Source organism: Eretmochelys imbricata, chromosome 25 (genome assembly GCF_965152235.1).
Source record: "Eretmochelys imbricata isolate rEreImb1 chromosome 25, rEreImb1.hap1, whole genome shotgun sequence".
Classification (NCBI taxonomy): Eukaryota; Metazoa; Chordata; order Testudines; family Cheloniidae; genus Eretmochelys; species Eretmochelys imbricata.
Genome location: NC_135596.1, coordinates 14,815,026 through 14,841,725, shown reverse-complemented (window position 1 = coordinate 14,841,725; position 26,700 = coordinate 14,815,026). Strand labels below are relative to the sequence as shown.

The 26,700-nt window shown below is 41.0% G+C and overlaps 1 protein-coding gene across 1 annotated transcript; it reads left to right on the top strand.

Annotated features, from left to right (window-relative positions):
- The first annotated feature begins 318 nt into the window (after positions 1-318).
- Positions 319-26,463, top strand: MAU2 (MAU2 sister chromatid cohesion factor). The gene is made up of 19 exons (XM_077841783.1): positions 319-735; positions 1,156-1,173; positions 1,435-1,500; positions 2,437-2,532; positions 4,364-4,458; positions 5,473-5,500; positions 6,060-6,215; positions 6,446-6,592; positions 7,738-7,828; positions 8,522-8,625; positions 9,975-10,052; positions 10,832-10,897; positions 11,765-11,848; positions 12,967-13,016; positions 13,292-13,369; positions 13,900-14,011; positions 15,189-15,279; positions 20,048-20,175; positions 21,794-26,463. Exons 1-19 carry the CDS (start codon positions 319-321, stop codon positions 21,866-21,868), a joined length of 1,980 nt encoding a protein of 659 aa, XP_077697909.1. The 3' UTR covers positions 21,869-26,463.
- Positions 26,464-26,700: the final 237 nt, after the last annotated feature.

Genomic DNA, 26,700 nt, shown 5'->3' with positions numbered 1-26,700 from the left:
GGGACTACGACTTCCATGAGACTGCGCGCGGGAAGTCCCGTTGAGAGAGCGCAGTTCTCGCGCGATTTGGCGAGGCCTCCAAAGAGGCGGGGGAGACGGGGAGTGAAGAACAACATTTCCCATGAGCCTGTTGGCGGGGACGAGGCCCTCCTGGGAGGCGAGGGCCGCTCGCCAGCGCGTGATTTGCTCCGAGTTCTCGCGTGACCTATGCGCGCCGGGGCTGCCCAGCCCTGTGAGGCAGGCTCGCGACTCCATGTCCCAGACGCCCTTGCGCGGGCAGCCGCCCCCGCCCCCGCGTTGTGGCGGCGGCGGCCTGAGATGGCGGCGGTCGCTGCGGGTGGCTCGGGCTCGGCCGCCGGGGCGGCTCCTCAGCAGCAGCAGCAACAGCCGCCGCCGCCGCAGCAGCCGGCGGGGGGCGCGGCGGGGTCGGGCTCCGGGGAGGCCGGCGGGGGCGGCGCTGGGGCCGGGGCGGGCTCGGGCGGCGGGGCCGGGCCCGGGCCCGGGCCCGGAGGCGGGGGCGGGGGCGAGTCGTGGTACCTGGCGCTGCTGGGCCTGGCCGAGCACTTCCGCACGTCGAGCCCGCCCAAGGTGCGGCTGTGCGTGCACTGCCTCCAGGCCGTGCTGCCCCGCAAGCCGCCGGCCCGCATGGAGGCCCGCACCCACCTGCAGCTGGGCTCCGTGCTCTACCACCACACCCGCAACGGGGACCAGGCCCGCGGGCACCTGGAGAAGGCGGTGAGGGGCGGCGCAGGCCGAGGGGTAGCGGGCCCCAGAGGAGGCAGTGAGAGAGTGGGGGGCTGGGGGAGGGCAGGAGGCTGGGGTCCTGCAGGGTGCTGACGGGTGGAGGCTGACGGCCACTGACTACTCTCCCCGCGTCCCTTCGTGGGAGTCAGGCTGCTCTCTGCCCCAGCCAGCTTGTGATTTGGTGCCCTACTGAGCAAGGGGGCCAGGCTGTTGTCTGGTGGGCTGAGTGAAGGGTTTCATGCCATGGAGGGAGACTGTGCTGGCTCCTCGATTGAGGCCCATGAGCCATGTTCTGTCTGTTTACCAAAGAAATTGTAGTATGAAGGAACGGGTGGCCATGGGGCAGTTTCTTAAATGAACCCTTTCGTATTGTTGACTGTGCACTGACTCATCTGTTGTCTTCTCTTACAGTGGATGATATCACAACAAGTATCCTTTCCTGATCATCTGACGGTAGAAATTTAATAGCTGAACACTCATGTTTATAGCCTGGATTTAATGTGAAGTATTTCGACAAACAAAACTGGCCAGAGTGAACCTGATTCAGTATTTTGTAGGTTGTTCTCACCAGTTCCCAGACGTGGGCTTTTCTTAAATCTTTAAGCTTTGTCTTGGCATATTGAGCATTCATGGGTGGACTAATACATATTGCAACAAAGTTTAATATTTACTTAACTTTGATGCTGCTAGATTCCACAGTTTGAAGATGTTAAATTTGAAGCAGCAAGCCTTCTGTCTGAACTGTACTGTCAAGAGGTAAGTGTATTGAGGCTGCTCCTAAAATATGGTACTTTGCTGATCATGAGTGCCCTATCGAGGGGGTGAAGGGTTTTTGACAATTTACAAATATTTTTTGTATTAGAACCACATGTGCACACATCAGTTACAACGTACTCCTGATTATGGGTGATCTCTGGTGCAGGGAAGCTTAATTTGTAGTGAAGTAATATGGAAGTTCCAAGGTGTTTCAATATATCCCATTATGCTGGTTGCAATTACCATTACAATTAAGAAGTTCTATGATAAAATGAAAAGGAGTACTTGTGGCACCTTAGAGACTAACCAATTTATCTGAGCATGAGCTTTCGTGAGCTACAGCTCACTTCATCGGATGCATCCGATGAAGTGAGCTGTAGCTCACGAAAGCTTATGCTCAAATAAATTGGTTAGTCTCTAAGGTGCCACAAGTACTCCTTTTCTTTTTGAATACAGACTAACACGGCTGTTACTCTGAAACCTATGATAAAATGAGTTTACAAACCTTACTTATTCCATTAGTCATGGAGGAAAATACAGGCTAACTTTTTTTTTGGAGTTTTCTGAGATACTTGTGTTTTGTGCCTTGAATATTTTGGATTAGATTTACTAAAAGACCTTTAAAAGGGGTCTTCAGTTTTTGCAGGCAAGCCCATTTGTGTTCTCTAGTATGCATTTTTGTGCACGCATGAAGGGTTATGAGTGTACAGATGGATTTATGTACTAATATTGTTCAGCACATCTTTTGAGGACTGCAAATTTGATTACTAATGTCAGTGTTTGTGTTCAATTTTTTTTGTTTTTTTTTGCTTTCAGACTTTTAAATTGGGACCAAACCAGAATATCTTTCATTAAATCTCAACTGCTTTCAGTGCTGAAGATTCATTATTTTGGTTGGTTTTACTGTTGATTTTAAGGTACATATTTTTATTTCAGAATTCAGTTGATGCAGCAAAGCCTTTGTTGCGTAAAGCCATCCAGATTTCACAGCAGACGCCGTACTGGCACTGTAGACTACTTTTTCAGCTTGCCGTAAGTATTATTCAGGTGTCTTATAAAGCTGCATAAAAGGACTGTGAAAATGTCAGGAAGAAAGTATAATTTATATGTAAATTTCTAGATTTTTGCAAAGAGGAGAGAATACTTCTGTATTACTGAGGACACAGCAAGGCTTGGGTGTCTGTCTCTTGATCCAGTGGCTGGAACTAGTGCATAGATGGAACTGCCGAGAGTGTTTCATGTTGTACTATTGTGATAGACTTCAAATGGAGTCTAGTACAGGCCTCCTTGCCTGTAGGGGTGGTGATGTGGCTGGCAGGAGAAGCGGGGGAGATCCTCAGGGTTCTAGCAGGGACATAGAATCCTGAGAAAAGGTAGAAGAATCCCCTTCAAAATGTACATAAAACAGATACCTCCCCACACAGCCTGACTGGATTGAATAGAGAGTTTCCTACTTGAGGATGGTGTGAGAGAAGTGTGGGTTCCACTGTTTTCCACTTGCCTTAACATCCAAAGCCAAACTGGGTTGGAAAGTGGAATTACTACGAAGGCTTCAGATCAACATCAGAAATGTTGTTCTCCCTTTTTCGTAAATGTTCTTATGCATGGCTTCAGTTGCACGTTTAACGCAGTACTGGTTTTTAGGCATCATCTGAGAACAATCTTGGAATTAGGAGGTGTGCTTGACATCTTGTCCTTACTTTTGTTGTACATGTGTTCAGCGGATACTACTTAACCGATCTATAGGGTATCCCAGACTGTTAGGATTAGAAGTTCATCATATCATCCAAAGAGTTTACAGGCTAACCAAGTAGTGAGAGAGGCAGGTCTTGCTCTCTGCTGGACCTGTACAGTCAAGAGAGCATTGTTCAGCAATATCTCTTCCAAGATGTGCCTTTTCTCAGCAGCCTGATAGATACACAGAATACAATGAAGGCTGTTTGATAAGGATTGAGGGAATTGCGCTTTAGAGGCACTTTCTTTCAAAAGGGAGCTTGCCAAACTATTCTCTTGAAGGATGTGTTAACATTCACCTGTACTCCTCTTCTTCCCCCATTCTGTATAGGCTCAATCAAATAGCAACAACTTATTTCCTTGAAAATGACTCGTTTGTGTAATTTGAGTTGAGATTTTTGAGAGCCTTGCACTTCTGTCAGTTAAGGGGGAAATGTTTACTTATCAGTGAGTTGTATGTGTACGTATAAGAAGCTTAACCTCCAGTTATATTCTGTGCTTCTGCGAAAGATTCTTCTTACAAACCCCAAATATGTTGCTGGTATTGTGACATGTTTCTTTCTAGCTTCCTCCTGGTCAAAAGGCCTGAATTCTTTATTCTGTTGCATATTTCACTGAGATGGATTGGCTTTCTGGCTGGAGATTGGGAAAATTGCAATTTCAGAAACTAAGGATGCATCACAAGAAAACCTACACCACTCTTCTTCCTTGGCCTGGAGCATTGAATATCAGGTCGTGCTCACTGACTTTATGATAGTGCCTTCTCTGCCAAAAGAACCCCTGCTGTTTTTGACTGTATGTTAGGTTTAGATGAGGCTGTATGTAGAGTAGACCACCTCTACTCTATGATAACTTGGATACGTGTTTTAAAAAAAAAAAGGTTTGAAGGGGATTTTCTTTGAAATGTTGAAAACTTTTTTAGAAGAGGAATAGGAAAAGTTTCATGAAAAGGCCTTCTGTTGTGTTCAGGTGACATGTAAAGAACTCCTATTAAGCAGTTGTATCAAACTTTAATTTCATAACAAAATGTCCAATTATTGTAACAGGAGTACCAAAAGAAAAAAACATAACTGGAAGTTTGAGTCATCAAAAATGCTAACTTGAAAACTGACTTTTTTTTTCTCTTCAGCAACTTCACACACTTGAAAAAGATTTGGTATCTGCATGTGACCTTCTAGGAGTTGGAGCAGAATATGCCCGGGTAGTAGGATCAGAATATACCAGGTATGTTGCCTTCACCTACCTTTCCCAGAAATATTTTAATTTATTCTAATTTACATTGAGATGCTGGTTGCAAATGAGCTTCTGTAAATCCATCATAATCAAAGCAGCATTTCTCATGTATTCTCTCTCTCAAATCTGAGTCTCTTGCTCTCGCCCATCCAAGGCTGCTTTTAACAGGAAACAAACACTGGCAGTCTGCACCAAAGTTCTGGAGATTCTTATTCTTAAACAGAACTTTGTTTGCCCTCCTCATCTACTCACATCTTCCCAACATGCAGGCTTTAGCCTTTAGCTCCCCTGCAAATGGGGACCTTCCAAGGCTTAGATACAGACCTAAAGCCTCAGACTTTTTATTTCCCTGGCACTGTGATTTGGACTCCTTTTTCCAATTTTAAACTTGCCTTCCTCTTCTAGCTCTGGCAGGCCCCTTATTGCTGCTTTGAGTGGAGCCCCAGAGATAGAGGACAATGGGTGTTTTCTATATTTTGGTGCATAGACCGCAAAAATTTGATTAAACCCTCTTCTCCCACCCCACACATTACCTTATAATTTACCGTATGTTGTGTCTTTTACGTCGGAGATACTCTAAAGTCTGGTCTGCCACCACTGGGGTGGCTGCACCCAGCCAATGCACACAGGATGCTGCACAGTAATGAAGGAGGACACTTGTGCTTTGATAAGTAGGACCATGGGATGATGGCCTTGCAGAGCAGGCAGGACCTCTTTTTGTAAGATCTCATTTCAAAGGTCTTCAGATGGTAGATTGCATGGACTTCATTTACCATGAAAGGGTGAAGGGCTGAGTTGGTTCTACTAGACTTTTGACCCAGGCTCCCAGGCAGTCTAAGCATTATAAGTGTGATGCCTATAAGAATAGCTTGTTTCCTCTGGCCTAGTATAGTCCACGCTGAAAAGATCTGCAGCAGTCTCTTACCCTGAGTTTTCTCTCATGAGTATATCTTTGTTCAGTGTTGTACCTTCTTAGAGCTGTAACACAGTTTTGTTTTATTTCAGGGCACTGTTTCTGCTAAGTAAAGGGATGGTAAGTTGGATATATTTAAGTGTAACAAATAAGCAAGCAAGTTAATACTGTTACTTCATACGTTTTATCGGGACAAAATAAGGCTTTGCTCTTGAAATTGTCTAGTTTGTGAGTTGTGTGCCTTCCTTGTGCCAAGCATATTTTGCTTCATTTCCGTGAGCGGGCATGATGTTTGAAATGCACCTGAAATCTGCTCTTTGGCATGCAGGATTCTTATGTAGTTCAATGTCTTGCCTGCTCATAATAGCAACACACAAGTAATTTCATGAAGAAATCAAGCACTGTTAGTTATTGGCGTATCTCAGATTAGGGAAGTTGATTATAATCAGTGAAGAAGCCCTTTTGTGATGCAGGATGAAAGGTCCAATAACATATAATGACCAGTTTTTTTTAAAAAAGAACACCTTTAAAGTTAACATCTTAAGTCTACATTTAGGGACTTAAATAAATGAGACCCGACATTCAAAAGGGAAGAGCACTCAACAGCTTCAACTCAGCTTCACTGAGCATTTAAGCTGTTTTTTCTGCACTGTTTATATACGTAATGCTTTTCTTATAGCTTCTTTTAATGGAACGGAAACTGCAGGAAGTGCACCCACTCCTTACTCTGTGTGGACAGATAGTTGAAAACTGGCAAGGAAATCCCATCCAGAAAGAATCATTGCGTGTGTTCTTCTTGGTGCTGCAGGTGACTCATTACCTGGATGCTGGGCAGGTATGTGAATGATAATTGTGCAAAGTTATATGTTTGGGAATCAGGGAAAGATTCCTGTCCAAAAGGCTGTGATGTGTTATGAAATTACTGCATCAGCTTATGCCTTAAAGTAGACTAAACTCTTTAAGGCAATGACTGTTAACTGGTTGGCACGTTTACTGAACTGTATACATATTCAGGTGTTGTCCCAGATAGCATGACCTGTGTCTGATATGAATCAACTTTCACAGGTGAAAAGTGTGAAACCGTGTCTGAAGCAGCTCCAGCAGTGCATTCAGACCATATCGACTCTTCATGACGATGAAATTCTACCCAGCAACCCAGCAGATCTCTTTCACTGGCTGCCGAAGGAGCACATGTGTGTGCTGGTCTACCTGGTGAGAAGCTTTGTTTTACTTAAGCGGCCATTGTTAACTGATGGGGTGTGGGATAAGTGTGCTCATTTCACGTGAGGATGGACCTTGTATCCAGAGTATGATCCAGTGTACAAGCACTTTAGTTCTTCAAATGATTGTGGAATTCACCATTTTATGTATGGACTGAATGCACAGTACAGAGCAAAGAGTTTTTACTTCTGCCCTCCCACATGTGCATACTTCTTCTCATCTAATGCTTGACCCTTGCTCTCCACAGGGATCAAAAAGATGCAGTTCATCCTGTAAGTTCAAACTTACTGAGTCAGAGTATGGTGACTTATGTGGCTTAAAACAACCAACAGATGGCAAACATGGTCTGAAAGAATTGGCTAGGAGAGCTTGCCATTCCCCACCCTGTTGTAGTGTGTTTTAAATGCAGTGGTTTTTAATGCAATAGCCTTTTGCTTCTAGAAACCAGAGTGGTCACAAGTAAGTGTGAATCTGGTGCTCTCAAATTTAGTTCCTAGTGGTCCAAGTCACCACATGGTAAGCTGCAGTTGACAATCAAGGTCTTCTAAATAGCAGCGGATGTTCTATGTTGTGGGAGACTCCACTTGGAAGAGCAGTTAACTTACATGGAAGTTTAATAATCTATGGAGTTTTGCTCTAGAAAGTGACTTTGTAAAGATGGCATCCAGATGGATCAGCCCTGCCAACTAAACCTGGGATCTGAAAATCACACAGTTTTTTCTAGCTTGTCTGTAATCACCGGTAATAAAGGTTTTTCAGGCTGCGTGTTTCTTCTACCATTAGCTTCAAATTCTGGTCTGTGACACCTATGCAACTTTTTATTCCCTTCAGTAATGGCAGCATTTAAAGGGGTTGTACAAGAAGCCCTGAAAATGAAACTTAGTTAACAATGACATCAATACATGAGCCAAGTAGAATCCAGCTCATTCTCCTAGAGCTATGTTGGTTCTTCATGACTGACAGCTGCAGAAACTTGTCTTTTTAACAAAGCAAGGAGATATGACTCCATGTGCCCGAAAATACTTAACTCATCTTTTGAAATTGACTAGATTTCAAGTTGATTTTAAATTGCTTTGACTTCAGTTCTGGAATGTGACTCTAGACTTTCAGACCCTCTTTCTTACATTCTGTGGCAGGTGACAGTGATGCATTCCATGCAAGCAGGATACCTGGAGAAGGCACAAAAGTACACAGACAAAGCACTCATGCAGCTAGAAAAGCTAAAAAGTAAGTATTAGGGTTAAAACTTTTGATGAGTTGCAAGGCACCTTTATCTGGTGCTAACATAAAAATACCAAAAACTGCAATCTGCCTGCAAGAACAGGCACCTCTAATGCTATTGATCTGTTTGGGGTTACTTCCATAAGCCTATGTATGAGGATTTACTGCTCAGCTGTAAGAATTTTGCTCTGGTCTGAAGGTTAGTTTATTAAGATCTGAGTCCAGAACAAGAATTCTTTCCTGTACAAATTTACTGATTAGCCTGCTGAGTTATGGGAGTACAAAAAGATTAATTCATCAGTTCCTAGCAGTTTTTAAACTGCTCTGTAGAAACTTTGCTATCCAAATGACTGGACTATTCAAGATCCCACTTATTGGAAGCAAAGTCATGATCCCCAGGGGTTCAGCTAAGTGAAGCTTGGACTACCATTCTTCCCTGATCAAGGAACAATTCTCCTTTTAAAAATAGGCTCACTTCCCCAGTGGCAGCTGAAACAGTAGGTGGGAGCAAGCTGACTTTTCTGATGCCACATAGTTCATATAGACTTCTGCTCAGAAGTCTTTGTGCTGAAGTTCTGTTGAACTGTCAGCATCAGGGAAGCTAGCTTTGTAGTAGTTATTTAGGGCCTAGGCAATGGGGTTAGGATGTTTTAATACTATATAACTTTATTTCCTGAACTACCTTTGCTTCCCTCTTAGTGTTGGACTGCAGTCCTATTTTGTCATCTTTCCAAGTTATTTTGTTGGAACATATTATCATGTGTCGGCTTGTGACTGGGCACAAAGCTACAGCACTGCAGGAGGTAAAACTCTTTTGATCGCTTCCATGCTCGTTTAATCTTTTGAATATTCATGAATCTTTGCAATAAATGTTAGTTAAAAAATATGGACATTTAATTTCCAAATAACATGTTCAGACTCTCGCTGGAATTCCAGTAGTCTTAGTGTAACTACGAACAATGCATAGCAGTGTCTCGGAATCCTTAATAAGACACTGGCAAGGTTCTTAAGCCTTGAAATTAAACTACCTTCCATACCTCATTTGAGAGCACTTCAGAGATTTTACTCACAGGGTTTTAAAATAGTATAGGTTGCTAATGGCCAGAACTGAGTTCCAGATACTTTCCCCTCATCCTCTTTTTCTGTCACCCTTAACTATGCCACCATACTTCCTTCACTCAAACCCATAACTAGAGTTGTCTTCAACTCTTCTTTCCCTAACTTCCATATAGTGTCCACCACATGACACTTCAACCTGTGCATACATAAGATACAACTGTTTCTATTCATACAGCTAAAACTGTCATCCAGGCTCTCCTCTCCATCCTGATAGTTCATAAAAAATGCAGTTGAAGATTAATTTTCCTCACTTGTTCCTCTGATCAAGTCATCCCCCTTTTGAATCCTTCGACTGGTTCCCCATTCTCTATTTGGCTCTAGCTCAGGCATATTGCACTGGCTTTTCCAGCCCTTCACAACCCTGCCCTTCCCTACTTATCTTTGTCTAATTATGTCACCACCTCCTTCCTCCCCTCTGATGGTAATACTGGTCTCAGCTTCCCTTTTGTCCAGTCCTCCCCCAAATGTCTGCATTGTCTTCCATTCCATCCCTTTTTTATGGAATATGCTTTCTGAATTGGTCCACTGACCTTTCAAATCTTTTAACACTGCCTACCACAGCATTTAGAAGAAATTAGCCAAGTAATAGTGGCTAAATAAAGGAGCAGCTGGTGATGGTTCATGGGTTGTTCGTTTTTTTTAACCCTTTGAATGTTTTGTCCCTCTTCCATCTTTTGTCGCATGTTGTTTTGGATTGTGAGCTCTTCAGGACTGGAACCATGACTTCATGTGGGTGGATAGTGCCCAGCACATGATAGAATCTACCATAAAGCAAATAATTCTGAAAACTGACTGGTGCACACATCCCAGACAGGGAAGAGCCTATACACACTGATCTATGTACGGCTTAGCTTGCAACGTGTCTGGACTCTACTTTAAAGGTGCAAAGCATAGCTTAACTTAAATTTGAGCAAAGCACAGCAATAAGCTAATTGGCTTTTACAGTTCAGGCAGTTGGGAAGTGGGGGCAGGCTCAGCCTAGACGTAATAAAGAAATAATTGGTTTAATCTTTTAAAATATTTTTTCTAACAGATCTCACAAGTCTGTCAACTCTGCCAGCAGTCTCCCAGACTGTTTTCTAATCATGCTGCGCAGCTACATACTCTCCTAGTGAGTACACACTATTACTGTTGAATTTTGACCTATACATGGCACCATAACTAGAGTTCCACCTTAATTATTTCAGATAACTGTTCTAGTGATGCAAACCTCAGCCAGATTTTTAGACTTGCACCAGGCAAGATCATTTAATAATTTTATAGAAATCTTGTAAATTGCCTCAGTCTGTCTTTTAAGCAAACACCAAGCATTTTGTAATAGCCATAGAACAGTGAAATAGTTAAACTCTTCTCCTTTAAAAATACAGCACATTTAAGTATGGGAGCTTTGCAAGTGAACATCCACAAGGTATATTGTATGCGTTAGGGAATGCATTTTGGTAACAGAAAAAGCATAAGATGATTCACTGTATGTAGAATTTGTATTTTTAATGTTATATGAAACAAACGGATTCTAAAAAGAAATGAACTTTACAATAATTTGAGAAGTTGGCAATACAGGAATTACTTGATCTTCTCAAGTGAACCAAACAAAACTGAGGCTTGCTGGTGTCTGGCATAACACATTAAATTGTTTTCCTGTTAATGCCTCATAACCACTGTTCCCTCTAAGGTGTGCGCGCGCGCACAGATCCTAAACCCTGTGCACACAGCGAAATACTGCACAGAAGAAATTTTTTTGCGCACATGGGCCCTCAAAAATGAGAGGGAACATTGCTCATAACTTCAAGATTTAGTGGATCAAACTTGCAACCATCTCCTTTACTTGCAGAATTGCAATTTTGCTACAGTTACTAGAATGCTTAGTCTAAAATGCACTTTCTTTTACAGGGGCTTTACTGCATTTCTGTTAATTGCATGGACAATGCAGAAGCACAGTTTACTACTGCATTGCGGGTAAGGTTTAATGCTAAAACTACTTGCTGTAGCTCTATTAAATGTAGACGTGGGCATAGAGTAGACGTACCTTCAATTTCTCTAGGGTGTGTCCTCTAGTAACCTTTTATGAAGCAGCCATGGGTTTTGCTTTACATCTCCTTGGGTAAGGCAAAGCTATCTTACCCAGTGAAACGTATGAATAGATCATTCCACTATTCCTGTTGAGAGGGGGAGGATTAAGACTTGAGGGGCGCAGAGCCTGAGTGCTTTAATATTATCATGGGTTTCAGAGTAGCAGCCGTGTTAGTCTGTATTCGCAAAAAGAAAAGGATGCATCCGATGAAGTGAGCTGTAGCTCACGAAAGCTTATGCTCAAATAAATTGGTTAGTCTCTAAGGTGCCACAAGTCCTCCTTTTCTTTTTGGGAATATTATCATTGGTGCTCGCAACAATCTCTCTTTACTAGAATGGGGCAATATCAGAGGACACTGTGCTCAAAGGGCTGGCTTAGCAGTTCCATCTCACCCAAACTGAGATTACTTTAATATGAAGAGACATAAGAGTAACTAAGATGAAGCAGCAAATTCTTAAGGAGCTTGGAATAATGAAACAAAACAAAAAAGCCTCACCACAGGAATGGGGTGTTTAAATGCTGCCTGTCATGTATTTTGCTTTAGAGACTTTTACAGACTGCTGTTGGGTTTAATATTTATTAACAGCTTCTCAGAAATGAGTTCTGTGTATGAACACACTTTTGAGTGTCTAGATGGCTTGGCTCTTCTGGGCTGCGCTATTTCTTTGTCTTGTGAGGGCTGTAAACATGCTGCTTAGTGACTAATACCAGTCTAGCTATTTCTGGTTTAGTTTTATATTCTTCTATTTTAGCTCACCACACATCAGGAATTGTGGGCATTTATCGTGACAAACCTGGCCAGTGTGTACATCAGGGAAGGCAACAGACACCAAGAGGTATGTGACTGGCTGCTTCTGATCTGTGGCTTTACAAGGTGCATATTTGCAAGAGGAAAAAATTTTAGCACAGCTCTTTGATTATTCATTCTTGGTGTGCTTTGCCACAAGGGGGAGTGCTTTGTTGGGCAACCACCCATCTGATCAACATGGCGTCATTTATTAATAATATTACTTACAGGGGCTTGAGGGTATGAGTTGCCCTGGGGCAGACCGTTAAAGGAAACGAGCATTTTGGATCCTACAGAGAGGTGTGATTTAGATGTCGGAGCACAGCAGTGGGAGTCAGGAACTTGAGTCCTAATCTCAGGCCTGTCACTGACTCCCTCTGTGATCTTGAGCCAATCACTTAAATTGTTCATTTCAGTTTCCATCTGTATCTGAGGGCAATATCTACATTACATGGAGTTTAATAAGAATTAATTAAATGATTATGAAGTGTTTGGAAATGGACATTTTCAGGTGGTGGTTGTTACCCACAGAGGACTGATCAATCAACCCTCTTCCCAAAGAAGTTTACATCAACTTTCAAGTATTTATCATTTGTACAGCAGTATTTGTGTATTCTCTCTAGCACTTATGATTGGGTTCTTTAGCTATTTTTCAGAAACAGTGTTATACTTTCAAGTGTTATACTTAGTCTTTTATGGACAATTACATTGTCAATTTGAACAAGCAAAAGCTGAAGCACGTTAAAAGGGGATACTTGGAGAATGAAAATTAGTCAACTTAATTTTTGTTTAGTGTCAGGTTCTGGTTCTTGTTAGTCAGCAAGATGATTCAGCTTTTGGATTTCAAGCACTCCTGTCATATGTTTCCATTAAAAGTCTTTCCAGTTAAATTTGAAGTTTCATGCTAACACTTATGAAGTCTAAAAAAAATAGAAAATTGTTCTTTGTAAACCTGATTTTTCGAGCCAATATTGAGCTGATGGAACCCTTCCAATGTTGGAATGTTCCATCTTGTGTTCTAGCCAGTAACAACAAATGTTTGCTATGTTTTTATATAACTTGAGCATTCTGCTTTATGTACTGCTCCCATTAAAACATTTGTATCCCATACTGTTAGCTAATACTTGTTAGAAACAATTTTTTTCCATTTCTGTTTCTTGACTACAGCTTTACAGTTTATTGGAAAGGATAAATCCAGACCACAACTTCCCTGTAAGGTAGGGATTCTGGATATCTTCTAAATGCTATTTTTGCAAGGGTGTTTTTATGGCTCTTGCCTTGTAAAATTCTTAAAATAAAAAAAAGCAAGCATGAAAACCAAATGATCAGCTTTGAAGTCAAGGAATGGATGCATACAGGTTTTTCAATCTTTGGCACAAAGAATTTTGCTTTGATTATGAAATGCTGGAAAATAAATTCCTAGAATGTATCCTGTATTACGCATCTGATTATTGTAAAACTCGTGGATTTAAGTTTATCGCTTTGTCCCCAGCTCTCACTGTCTCCGAGCAGCTGCTTTCTACATCCGAGGACTGTTCTCCTTCTTCCAAGGAAGATACAATGAAGCAAAGTGAGTGCAAAGTCAGTGCCATTTGGAAGGAGTGAGCGAGAGGGAAAAATGGCTCTTTCATACAAAAGAGAGGGAAGATGAGACTCTTCCAGGTCTACCAGAATCCTTCTCCCCTTGAATTTGGCCAGGTTGATTTAATACCTGCTGTTTGCCTAAATAGGATTGACAAACAGTTTAGAGAAATTCCCCTTTAGATTTTCTTCTCTACAGCTTTGGATTCCTAGTAATGACAATATCTAGCACTCTTTGTTGGTAGATCTCAAAGTGCTTTACAAATGTCTATATTGTTATCCCCATTTTACAGATAGGGAAACTGAGGCGCACAGAGAGCAAGTGACTTGCACAAGGTGTCGCAACCAGCCAATGTCAGAGCTTGGAGCAGATCTTAGGTCTCCAGAGTCCCAGTATTTGCCCCTTGACTTCCGCAGTTAGTCTTTCTGTTCTGGATTATGGTTATTACATATTTGTTACATATTCGAAGAAAAGGAGAATGTTTTATACAATGTTTCATTTTTGTTCTGTTTTGATAGACGATTTTTGCGAGAGACGCTGAAAATGTCAAATGCAGAAGACTTGAACCGATTAACAGCATGTTCTCTTGTACTCCTGGGTCATATATTCTATGTGTTAGGGAATCACAGGGTAAGCCTTTACAGTCTTCAGTATTACTACTGAGACCCTTGTTTTACTTGCTATTTGCCAAAAAAATCAGTGAGTTTTGTAAAACTAATCTGTCTTCTGAGTTCCACACATAAAGCTGGCGGCATATTGACTTTTTAATTTGTGATTTGCATGTTTAATGGTACGTTGACAAAGCAATGACATTTGCAATCTATTTCGGAAGATTGTATTTTCATAATGTTTAAAATCATTTGAAAAGAGGATCAAAGTAGAGGAGAAATGGTTTAAACTGGATTGTTTTGGAAAGGATTCTGAATTCAGATTCTCATTTTTTTTTTAAATCCTCATGCTGTGGCAAGATGATGCATGCAATGTTTTCCCTGATGTGCCCAGTAGATGTACTCTAATTCCTGTTGTGTTGAAAGATCTTAGACCACTTTAGACTGTATTTTAGGGGTTACTGTCCTACCTCAGAAACACAGCCACCTCCTGGGTTGAAACTTGACAGCCATTCTGTGGTTACCAAAGTTGTTTCAATTTCAGCAATAATTTATATGTAATTATGGGTGATTCATATATTGAAACAAAATCCTTAATAGGTCACTTGCTTTGAAAGTTACTAGTCTTAATTGGCCCCTTGCATATTGTAGCCGTTCTCTATATTTGCCATCTTTGTCCTCATTTGCTTTTCTTATGCATTGGGGAGCAGTAAACTTTAACTCTGGACTTCCTCTGTGTACTCTGTCTGCGTCCGTCTGTCATACACATAATGTATAGTGTGTGTTCAGGTGTTTGTAGTCTCTTCTAAATACATCCTGATATCTGGTGCTTGGATTTAGTTTGCTGCAGCAGATCCAGTAAATGATGAAATAACAAAACAGGGGTTATACAGAGGAATATAATCTCACATGAGATCGATTCTAATAGCCCAGGAGTGGCACTGTCTGTCATGTTATTGCATAGGTGAAAATTGCCCTGAGTAGCTCTTAACTAATACATGAGAACAGTGTTGGGTTAAGAGTTAGCTAGATATTCTAGATGGCAGTGAATATCTTCGAGGTGGGAGGGGAGGAGCTGGGGGCTGTGAGCATTCCATTGTGTGACTTGTTATACAAATTTTACGGAACACTTTTATATCTTAAAGAAAAATATCTGTGGCTACAATGAGTGTTTGACCTTAATATGCATTCTTGACTAGGAAAGTAATAACATGGTGGTACCAGCCATGCAACTTGCTAGCAAGATCCCAGACATGTCTGTGCAACTATGGTCTTCAGCTCTGTTGCGAGGTAAGTTAGTCAAAGTGTAGCTCCTATATGTCTGTATACAAGACAAGTAGCAAGTTGAGTTCTTAGGACTGGGGAGAGGGGAAAGACCATGCTTTTCGATTCTAATGCTTACCAAGAAGCTAGTGGCATAAACATCTTATGACCCCAGTTTTTTTAGGCGTATATGTGGCTGAAAGACAAGAAAAGTTAATTTTCTGACCTGATATGCTCATATTTAAAGTGTGTGGAAATCAGGTGCTTCTTCCAGAGAAGCTCTGCGGGAGAAGCTGGTGTCAGTCACTTGAGTGTCAGAAATCCCAACTATCAGTCCTGCTGTGCAGCAGCTCGCATAAGCTAATGTAGCCTCTCATTTGCAGCTGTTCAGACTTGATGCCCAGGTTTTGGGCAGAATGATCTTGGCCAAAATTTTCAAAAGTTACAGGTTGATTTTTGAATGTCCAACTTGCCACCTTAGAGGGGCTTGACTTTCAGAAAGTTTTGAGAACCATCCTCTGAAAATCAGTCCCACATAATGTCTCCAGGTGGGCACCCAAAATCACTAGTCACTTTTTAAAATCTTGGCCTTAGGTGTCTCATTGGAAGCCTGTAATTTTTAAGAAACTTTTTTTCCCGCTTTTTCAGATTATTGCACTAGCTCCTAACTGTTCCCACCATCAGCCAACTTGTATGCTGATCTTATTTGCCCAGAAATAACGCCACCTGTTAGTCACTAAAGAGGTGTGATTCACAGAGGAGAAAAAGATCAGGAAACATTGGCTTACAGTAGCTACAGTTATGAGCCGGTGTAGCAGTCTGAAAAAGAAAGGGGAAATGTTTGAGTGGCTTTTCAGTGCCTGATAGCAGGAGTGGTAGTCTCAAATCTTAATGTCACCTTTTCTAGTTCAGCATTAGGGTGCAAGGTGAAAGAAAGGAAAGTAAATTAAACCAGGAGGGACAGGGTGGTCAAGTGGGAAAACAAAAAAGTAAACCCCAAGAAAATACCAGATAGATGCTAATGGCTGTTCCAGGAGCCTATTGAATCTTTGACACCAGCCCCAGATTTTTTGGACGCCGAGGTCATCCCTGCATGTTTTGCTACAACAGTAGAATCACTAATGCTTGCAGTTTATAGTGTCTCCATGAATGTCTTGCAAAAGGGGTGGGAGAGAATCTTATATTGCTCTCTAGCAATCCCATGTGGCTCTCACAAGAGCAGTGTTAAATTAATCCAGAGAGAGGTTGATCTAGTTCTTGACTAGAAAGGCAGGTTAGCCTGCTGTAAAGCTGAGAGGGCAGATGAATAGGCAGGATTCTAGAGGATGTTTTGTAGTTGATTCTCTCACAAAGTATCTCTTTTTCAACATTATTCTCTGTATTTCACCATGTCCTGTGTTCTGGATACTGGGAGCATTGATTGTTTCACTTAATAGTTTCTGCTGCTGTCAGAGCATTCATAAATAGGGAGGGGGAGACTGTTATACCACATCATACATAAATATAATTTAATTTGACTCCCATCAGACCCAGGATGCTTTATACAAATATTGACTAGTTTCTTGGCAGACTGTGTTAATGCTACAGTTGACTTATCCTGCAGCTTCAGTTTAATATAAATAGTCACGTTACTACAAAGCCTGTGCTGCGCATTAAGCGCTGCAGGCAGGAAAGGCCAGACTTACATTCTCCTGTTTTCCTGCTGCTTTGGTTAAAAATGTCTTCCAAGTAACTGAAATACTTTTCTAATTATTATGTGAGTGTAGCTCTTGCATGAGGTGCGTTGATGGCTCTAGAGGCTGACACCCTCAATTTATCCTTAGTCCGGGTGCAATATGAACTTCCCCCACACTGTCCCATCAGTGTGCATTATCCATGCCTTGAAGAGACATTGAGTGGAGAGGGGAACTCTGTCTCAGTAGACGTTACCTGCTGGGACTGCCTGCAAGAGGTCCACTTGTTTCATGGTGTGGATACTTGTCCACTAGTAACTAGCCTGTGGCTCATTAATTTACTGTGAATAGATTGCCAAGCAGTCAGCCATCTGAGTACCATTTTTCAGTCACTAGTCAACTGCAATAAGATTTTCCTCTTGCCTGCAGTCCTTGTATGTGATTACAGGTCTTTCATAAAGTTTCTGTCAAGGAAATGGCAGTCACCTTGAAATAGATTAAAGCTCTTCAGTAATGGGGGATGAGAAAACCATATACATGGATAGTTTGTGGAATTGCCCATACTGAAGAAACAGCCCTGGGTTAGTACACTAGAATGTGGCAAAATATTTAGGAGTCAAATCAGTATGATGGCAAAATACACCACACAGAGGCTCTTTATCTTGGCACTGTCATCCTGGTAATCTTTTAAACAATTAAGATGCTTAAGGGAGAGCTTGATTGCTAATAAGTATTGTATTCACTGCAGGATAGCACTGCTTCAGGTTTCTGATGATAGAAAATATAAGAATTCTTTTTGCTTAATTGAAGGTTATTTGTGCATAATGATAGCTGCTTATTTAGCCCAGATTTCCCCTTTGGATCACAAAAAAACGCAACTTTATCTCATAAATTCCTCCTGTGTTCACATCATAGAATTGCTGATGAAAAAGCACTGGGCTACTAGTCATGGAGAGTATCCTGGCAAAATGGAAGTATTAAGGGTGGATTGGCACCCTTAAGAGCTGTCCCTTCCACTTTGCTCTGCAGAGCATTTTGAAACTTCACACAGCTACTAAACGCTGCAGTGCTCCTGCCTACCTTTGACATTTTTCTACACCTCTTCCTACTTCCTCAGCTTGTCTAGCATGGGCCTCCTCTTCATCACTTTTCACGATGTTACCGCTGTTTGGGGTGAGAGCCTTCTTCACTGCAGTTCATCACATTGGGAATAGCCATTCTGTATTTCTGGGCCTTGTTGATTCTCCATCTGTCTTCAGATTGCATTTGAAAACTTAATTTTTTCTCTTGTGAACACAGAATCAGTTAACTTCAGCTGTATTTTAACTTTGGAGGTGGAATATGGTTTAGCTGAAACACTACCTATTGAAACACTACACTGAGAACCCATTCTATGTATACACCAACTTCCGTTCTGCTTAAGTGTCATAGTGATGAGAATTTTCTGTATAAACAGAGATATTTAGTGTTGAAACAAAGTTCTTCAGTCACCTAATATTAGAGCAGCTTGGAAAATCAAATGGATTGTGTATGCTGTTTGGGGTTGAGCAGGAGACTGGCAGGCATCTGTGGCAGAAACTGATCTCAGGAAAGGCAGAATCCAAAGTGGATAATGCCTGGGATGTGATGTGAAGGCAGCTATGACTGCTTTCCCCCAAGCAATGCCAAAAAGAGGCTAATGACAAATGTGGAGAGACACAAAGATACTAGAAGGGGCACTAGGCACCGTGACTCCTGTATACAAAGTGCTCCTCTCCTGCACCAGACAGCGCTTCATAATGTGAGAGCAAGAATTATGTTGTGCGGCTCTTTTGGTACAAGTCTGAGCTAAAAAGGGATTAACTAGTTTAAATGAGCAAACGTTACATAGGGTGAGACTGTGATGCCAAGTTTCAGCCTATAGTGAATTAAAACAGCGCAGTTTTAAAGCTCCACAAAATTTGGGGTTTGTAATAGAAAATTATAACTCAACTTCTATTAAAATCAGCACTACTATCAGATTCATATAATTTCCTCTAATTACCAAGACCTGCAGTTGCACACTTTTTTCCAATAGATGGCACTGTAAACTAGACACACTGTCAAAGGTTGACAACAAGCAGATGTTTTCTGTTCAAGTAAGAATTACTGGTCCTTGTGGAGCTCCTGGCATATTGTCCATAGAGGTTGAAAATAAAATGAGAATAAATGTTTTGAAACAGGGAAGGATAACAGACGGTTCAGCAAAAGTGAAACTTTCTCCTGCCCTCTGATTGTGCAGAACAGGACAGTGCAATAGCAGGGAATGTTCGATGTGGCTGGTGTAATAGCATCAAGTATTTTAGGCATATTTTAAATATTTTTTATTGTATGCAGTATCTAAGATTAATCTGCCCTCAGATGCAAGTGTGCAGTTCCTACTGAAGACACTGGGAGGGAGTGCCTGTGAGGGTAAAAGTTAGCACCAAATGTAACTTTCGGCCGTTGTGGTCCAGTTCTGTCTGATCTTGCCTTTCCATTAAGTAGCTTGAGGTAAAAGCACTTGGAGTACCATACCCAAGTGACATAGTTAAGCCGATCTAATCTTCAGTGTAGGCAGTGCTAGGTAAATGGAAGAATTCTTTTTTCAACCTGGCTGCTGCCTCTTGGCGAGGTGTTTACCTATGCTGAGGGGAGAGCCCTTCCCGTTGGCGTAGGTAGTGTGAACACTGAAGCACTAAGGCAGTGCTGCTATAGTGGTGCCACTGCAGTATTTCTAGGTAGACTAACCCCGTTTCGTTATTTTCATTGTTCTCCCTTGCTGAAAATAACTTTTAAACATCCCTAGAGTAGCAGAAACACCTTTAAACTTCTCTGCAGAGTTGTTATAAAAGTATCAGGGCATACTATTTAAAGGGCAGACTTTTTTGGGGGGATAATCAATTTTAAAAGCTTTGGATTCAGTGTTCCTTGAAAATGACTTTATAAAAAATAGGAGACAGGAAGGAAGTTCCACATGGGGCTACACAAGTGACCTCCTCTTTCTCCAGCCAATAAAAAGGGGCATTCTTAAGCAATAAAAAATCCCATCTGCCCAAACTGTCAGCCATTTAATCTTTCTCTCAGTACAAAAATGTGACACACTCCACTTTTTTCTCTTTCAGATCTGAACAAAGCCTGTGGAAATGCAATGGACGCTCATGAGGCTGCACAGATGCATCAGAACTTTTCACAGCAGCTTCTTCAGGACCATATTGAAGCTTGTAGTCTTCCAGAACACAACCTAATTACGGTAGGTAGTCTTCATCTTTCAACAGTATGGTGTGTGTAAAGCAACACACTGATCTTTTCTCTCGTCTGCCACCACTCCCCCGACACACATGCATCTCAGTGAGTTGCCAAACTTCAGGCTGCTTCCTAATATTTACAATGGATGGATAACAGAAAAGAGAAATGGAGGTCAAATTAATGAGTTAACTTCTGTAAAGGCTGTTAGGTTGGTGATGTCTTTATTTCTCAACTGTGCTTTTCCCTGAGTGTCACATGATGATTTATTGCATGAGCAAAGTGGTTTTTGTAACCCGTCAGATGGTTCATTTTACTTACAGGTCTTGCTTTCAAAAGCAAGAAACCATTTATGTTCTGGATATGTTATTTGGTTATGGTAGTACACCCAGATCTTCAGTCTGAGAGATATTGTCTTGTACATTGCAAGAAATATCCACTACTGTTCACATTTCTGCCATATTTAGATTTTCTCTGTCTAAATCGAAATGTCGTTGGGTAGCCAGTCTAGGGTTTGTATCATTTTGTATCTATACAGACATTGCCATAAACTGAAGTTTTTTACCCCTTTGAATGTGCTAGTCTTCTGAAGTCACTTAGATTCACGTCTAACAGAACTAAATACAGTGTTTTATTTTGGAATCCAGAGAATTACCTTAACCTCTGACTCCCTAACTTTGACTGTCTGTGTCAAAATGTTCTGACACTCAGATTGTTTTGAAGAGGTAAAGAAGTCAATCCAATTTTTTTTTAATTAATCATAATTTAAATGTCTAACTTTCTGGGGACAAAATGAGATGGAGAATAGGAATAAATCATTTTATTGCTTTGTCTGCAGTATGTCCCTTTGTCTGCAGATTTCCCAGAGGAGGGAATGCTTGAGATATAACCTCTTGTTTACAAAGATGCCCACAGTAACTGTGATTCCCAGGAGCATGTGTATATAACCTGCAATCCCAGAGGGCACAGATTTCAGTGATAGTGCTGTGCTAGTGACTTCAGTTTGATGTCTACCTGCATTGCTGAGTTTTTCGTAATCCATGTTCTGATTGCATAGGCTAGATAATGTGGATTGGAAAAAATGTATATTACAAAAATTAGTTTTCTGTCTCGGCAGACTTCGTAAAATATAAAACATGCAAATGTATTAAGATGGGTGAGAAACAGGCCTTTATTGAATTTAATTTTGGTTGTAGCTTGAGCATTTTAATAGACTTGTACAGACAAACTCAACTTGGGGCCCTATCCATCAAATCTGTACTTAGGAGTGGTTTCAGGATTGGACCTTCACATTCTTATGGGAAGGAACAGGAAATGCATTCACTCAGTAACTTGCCAAACGTAGGTCAAATGAAGTAAGAGACCAATGTCTGAAATTAAACTGGACCCAGGATTGACTGGCCGTTTGAACAGCAGCATTTTGTCTCTGTGGTATATCCTAGTAATGGACTCCTGGCTGATAAAAATCAAACATTCTGGTTCTCAACTACTTTTGATGCCCTGCCTTTTAGTATCTCAATGTGGTAAATATTATATGGCCAACTCTTCATTTCTGATTTTCCTGTGATTTTTTTTCCCTCCCATGTAGTGTATATAGGATTTTCATATTGTATATTGTCTTTCAGTGGACAGATGGACCGCCTCCTGTACAGTTCCAGGCTCAGAATGGACCCACCACCAGCCTAGCCAGTCTCCTGTGAAAGAGAGAAACTACCAGGACAATGCTTAAAAAATGTAGCCAAAAATGGGGGGAATAACCAGAACATTTTTCCAAAAATTTTTCTGCAAAGAAAACAAAGCAAATTCCTCTTCTAGCGAGGGCCTCGTAGGAAATGGATTGATGATCACATAATGTACATTTCATAGACTTACAAAGTGAGAAGGGCATTTTAAGCTGCTTTTATGTAGCCTGTGTGAACATACAGCTAGTTTGTGTGTATACTCACCATCTGGTTTTAACTTGTTTTCCTCTTATCCAGAATTAAGGTTTAGACAACGAGGAACACTTGTTCCTTAAATTGGTTAGATCTTTGTTTTTAAAAAAGACTATAACAGAAAATGAAGAATGTATTCAGATTGGAACAGTGATCATAATCTAAATATTTAAACCCTACCTGAAATGATGCATGCCTGCTTTTATTGTTTTCTATGCTCTCCTCTCCCTGGGAGTAATTGGATAGAATCATGACTAGCCATAGGGGTACAAGAAGTTTCAGAAGTTGGTTCATGAAGTGGCATCCTTTCTTCTTCTGTATCAAGGCTTTGAGAGTGCCAGAAGTATTGGAATCCCATAATGAAGGTAAAAATTAGCTCATTTACTAGTTAGACTGTTGAAGAGAGAAGCAAATCAAAGTGTGTGGTTTAGGGTAAACAGTCCCCAAATCTGACATGAATATCTGTATAGAAGAGGCTTACAATAGAATAACACGTGCACCTGGGAAATCTTGCATTTCCAAACTTTTCCATATGCTGGGCAACTTTTCTGTTTTGGTACCTCAATTTTTGGAACCTTGCTGCTGTGAAGTTACTGTGTTTCTCTGTCTGTGTGCTGTCCAGCTGCCTACCAAAATAGGAAAGATGTGGTCACAGCTCGGTCATTTCCATTCTGCACAGTGGAGTTTGGCAGTTGTTAATTCTGTGGAGCAGTGTCAACAGCTTGTAGCTGGGATTCCAACATGCTGAGTGCAGAATGGTGTAAAGGTGGTCATACAGGGTTAAATGTTTCCCCTTTTTGGTAGCTCTGCATATTTCAATGGAAAAATATGTGGTGTTAAGATTTCTAACCAAACAAGTACTGCTGATATTCCAGTAATACTTGTGGGTTTTTTTTTAAGAAATGCTAATCTTACGTTTGGGGCAACTTTCTGACCTTAAAATTGTTGAGTCTAGCAGGAGTGTATTTGAAATTTCTCTCTTGGGGTGGTGGTTCTCCTATTTAGCAATCTGGCATCTGCCTGATGGCATATTATTTGCCTTCTAGAAATCAAAGTCTACTACTTGACCATTGAGAGAGAGAGATTTTTAATGGGACAAAAATCTGTTTTGTCCATGTAACGGTGGGGTTTTGTGATCCCTCTGCTTGCTGTACTGCCGCCGTGTAACCTCTTTCTTAGAGCTGTGCCGATGCACAAGCCATGGTAATTTTAGGCTTCATGTAGGTGGAAGATGCTTCAACTTCAGGCCTGCAGAGCAGTACTTGATGCAGCATAAACTTAGTTTTTTTCCCAGAACTCAAAAGATAACAGCATCTTTGTGAGCTGACAGGGCTTTATGGGTACTTTTATGCAAATAAGCATCTCTTGTTTCTCATAGTTCTATATATATAGAAACTGTTCCACAACATTTGTGATTGTGTTGATTTAAAAGAAGAGACACTATCTCCAGTGTGTCACCTGTTTTTTTTACCCAGGCTGGAATGCCATTCTTGTACCCAAGAAGGGTTGTGCAAGCTGATCATGAGGCACGCTACTTAGAGTATACTTTGCTGAGTTCCTTTGAATTATATCACTGACACTTAGCACAGTGCAGCCATCCCCAGGAAGGATCCCAGATTGACAGCTCTGGGGACAGAAATCCTCTCTCCTCATAAGACAGCTTTGGCAGCAGCACTGCAAGCTTGCACCACAGTACCAGTGTGGCTTCGGTTCTCACCAGGTGGATTCTGTTGCTGTCCTCTGATGGGGCTGCCAGAAGAGGTGCCAAATCGTGGTATGGGTGTCTGTCACTAGGAAGGGTACTGGCGCAATAGACTTTTCATACTGGCAATCAAGCAGCTGTCACTGCAGTCACTTTGTCTGGATTTCAGCCATTGATGATCAGGTGAATGGTGCCATATTTCATGTGCCATCCAGACCCCTGTCTTAGGACATCCCTTCTTAAAGCCCACAACCTTTACTCTGGGGCATGAAGCAATTAGTGTCTAGTACATCTATGGCCAGATTTCCAAAAGTGCTGAACAAACACCACCTCCCATTGAAACACTTATGGAAAGTGACCATATTCTCAGAGATGTTGAGCACCCCACCCCGCCCTCATGGTTCTCCACTTCTGGTTGTTGACTGGTCTTAAAAATATGCCCCCAGTTGTGGGTGCTGCTCAGTTGAAAATTCTATGAAAGAATCTTGGTTTAGAAGTGTTTATACTTTGCATTTGGATGTGTGTTAAAGAATGGAGCTTTTACAAAATGGGGTGGGAGTGTCTGTCTTCTGTCTGTCTGTCTTGCTTTCCCACTGATAGGGAACATTCTTGTTCTGTAATGTAATATTCAAATTAATACAAATATTTTTAAATAATTCCCTTCAAAGATTGGCCTATTCAGATGATCCAAGCACTGTTCCTTTGCCTTACTTCTAGGCTCCTGTTATCCACCCTAAGCTCTTTATTCACCAATCATGTTGTCATTCAACTGAAAGAAATCCATTATAAATGTTCGTTAAATGCCTCTTCTGTGAAGCAATGTAGGGGGGAGGAAACAAAAACTTGTAGTGGGCTGAGGATTAGGTATGGTTCACATGAAGTGTCTCCAGACAAGCTGGGCATGTTCACTTGAGTCTACACAGGTACGTTGCTTCCTGTGGCATTACTGCCTTCAAGCTTTCAGGGGAAGCAATTGGGTTTTCAAGGCTAAAGGTTATGAAAAGGCCATGTATTATCCTCTGTGCAGCTCTTCAGTTTGCAGTGGTGATTTTCTAGCTTCTTGTTGGCAATACCTTGGCACATATAGATTGCTTTTTTCTATCTGTAGAAAGCTTGTTGTAAAGTTATAGAAAATAACAATGGGAATTCCACCTGTTACCTGACTAGCCAACACTTGCTTCTTCATAGGAGGGTGGTGCTGCATTTCCAATTTTCTCTGGACAGAGTGGTATGCTTGTTCATATCTGTTGACAACTGACGTATCACCCACCATAGGCTTTGTTTGAATTCAAACTTCCTTTCCTTTCTCCTGCCTTCCTTCTGTGCGCAGAATTTCACACACTGTGTAAATTTGAATTAACCTGGTAATTTTGTATCTCTGAAACTCAGTGTACATTTGCTACAATGTACAATGCTTTTTGACTACACTTGTGTATTAAATTATTTAATAGTCATATTTGCTTTTCAATACATTTTGTACGTAGCGCAGATTAAAATAAGGGTCTCATAACTTAAGTTCTTCCTAATTTTAAAATGCATAGTATCTTTGGTCATCTGTATGTCAAGATGAACAGAAAACTAAAATTTACAATTTAGAAATTTTTGGTTAAATGCTTGATCTGACTTCAAATTGATTTGATCAACACTGCATATTTCTAGTCTTCAGACTCCTGTCCCTTAATTCCCTTTATATGAAACATACACGGTCGTTTTTATGAATTTCTTAAAAAAAAAAACAAAAAAAAACCTGTACAGTTTCTTTAGCGTTTTTAAATGAGTAGTAAAACTTATACAGAACCATTTTATCATTGTCATGTAGGTAGTGTAAAAACTTCAATATGTATAGACAATGCAGTCTGAAACAGTGTTTGTCTATTATATTTTCATTTTGTGTAGTACAGACTTCAGAGGGGTTTCAGCTAATAAATTGCATACTTGGGAAAGACCATTTAAATTAGCTCCCAGTTTCTTGAAAAAGTAGATAGGAAGTTTATTCCCCCTGTACGTACATACGTACGTACGTACACATGCGCACGCACAGAGAAATGTGTGATGGTACAACAGTGTTAGAGCCTTGAGTTGTTATCTTACCTATAGACACATGCAGTTCATCACTCTGTTGTTTTTACCGCTTTGATTTTAGTTTTTCAATTTACCCAGAGAATGGATAGTTTTCTTTTGTGACAGAAATTCTAATTAGTATACCATTTTGCTTTAATGTACGGGGTGCTGACAAAACTACATATCACACTAAATGAACCTGATTAGCATTTATAATATATGGCATTCATGCCACAATTATGGAAGCTCTTTTGCACCAGAGGGGTGGAGCAGGGAGCCAATCAGTATTTCAGCTTGTACAGAAAAATCTTCAGTGAAGAAAACAAAGTGAAGTATCACTTGTCTGTACTGTCCTGCTGTCTGAGCAAGTTTGTTGAATTATTCGCTGCCATGAAATGTTAATGTTAGATTAGGTCTGTACAACGTATTGTTTGTGTTTGTAGTTCTCCCTAAATACCAGGACTACTACTTCCGTCTAACACTGTAAATACCGTAACTGATGTAAGGAGACGTAACTTTAGGCATTAGTTTGTTGCATTTGGTTCCTCTCGTTTTCTATATTAGAAGAATTTTTAATAAAGTTTAATCTGGCCTCTAATTTTAGTAACTTGTAAAATACTAATTCCATTAGTTGTAGGTAACTATGACTACCAAGGCCTCTTATATGGAGGTGGTGACTCAACCCATCCTCCAGATCTGCCGTTGAAAGTTTAAGGTGGTGCTACTTTGGGACAAAACACTGTTCAGAGAGAGCTGTGCCCTAGCAGGACCCCAGCACAGTACATGCAAAGGGGTGATGTGGCAGCATGCAGGGAGGTGGAGGGCTGCTCAGTGT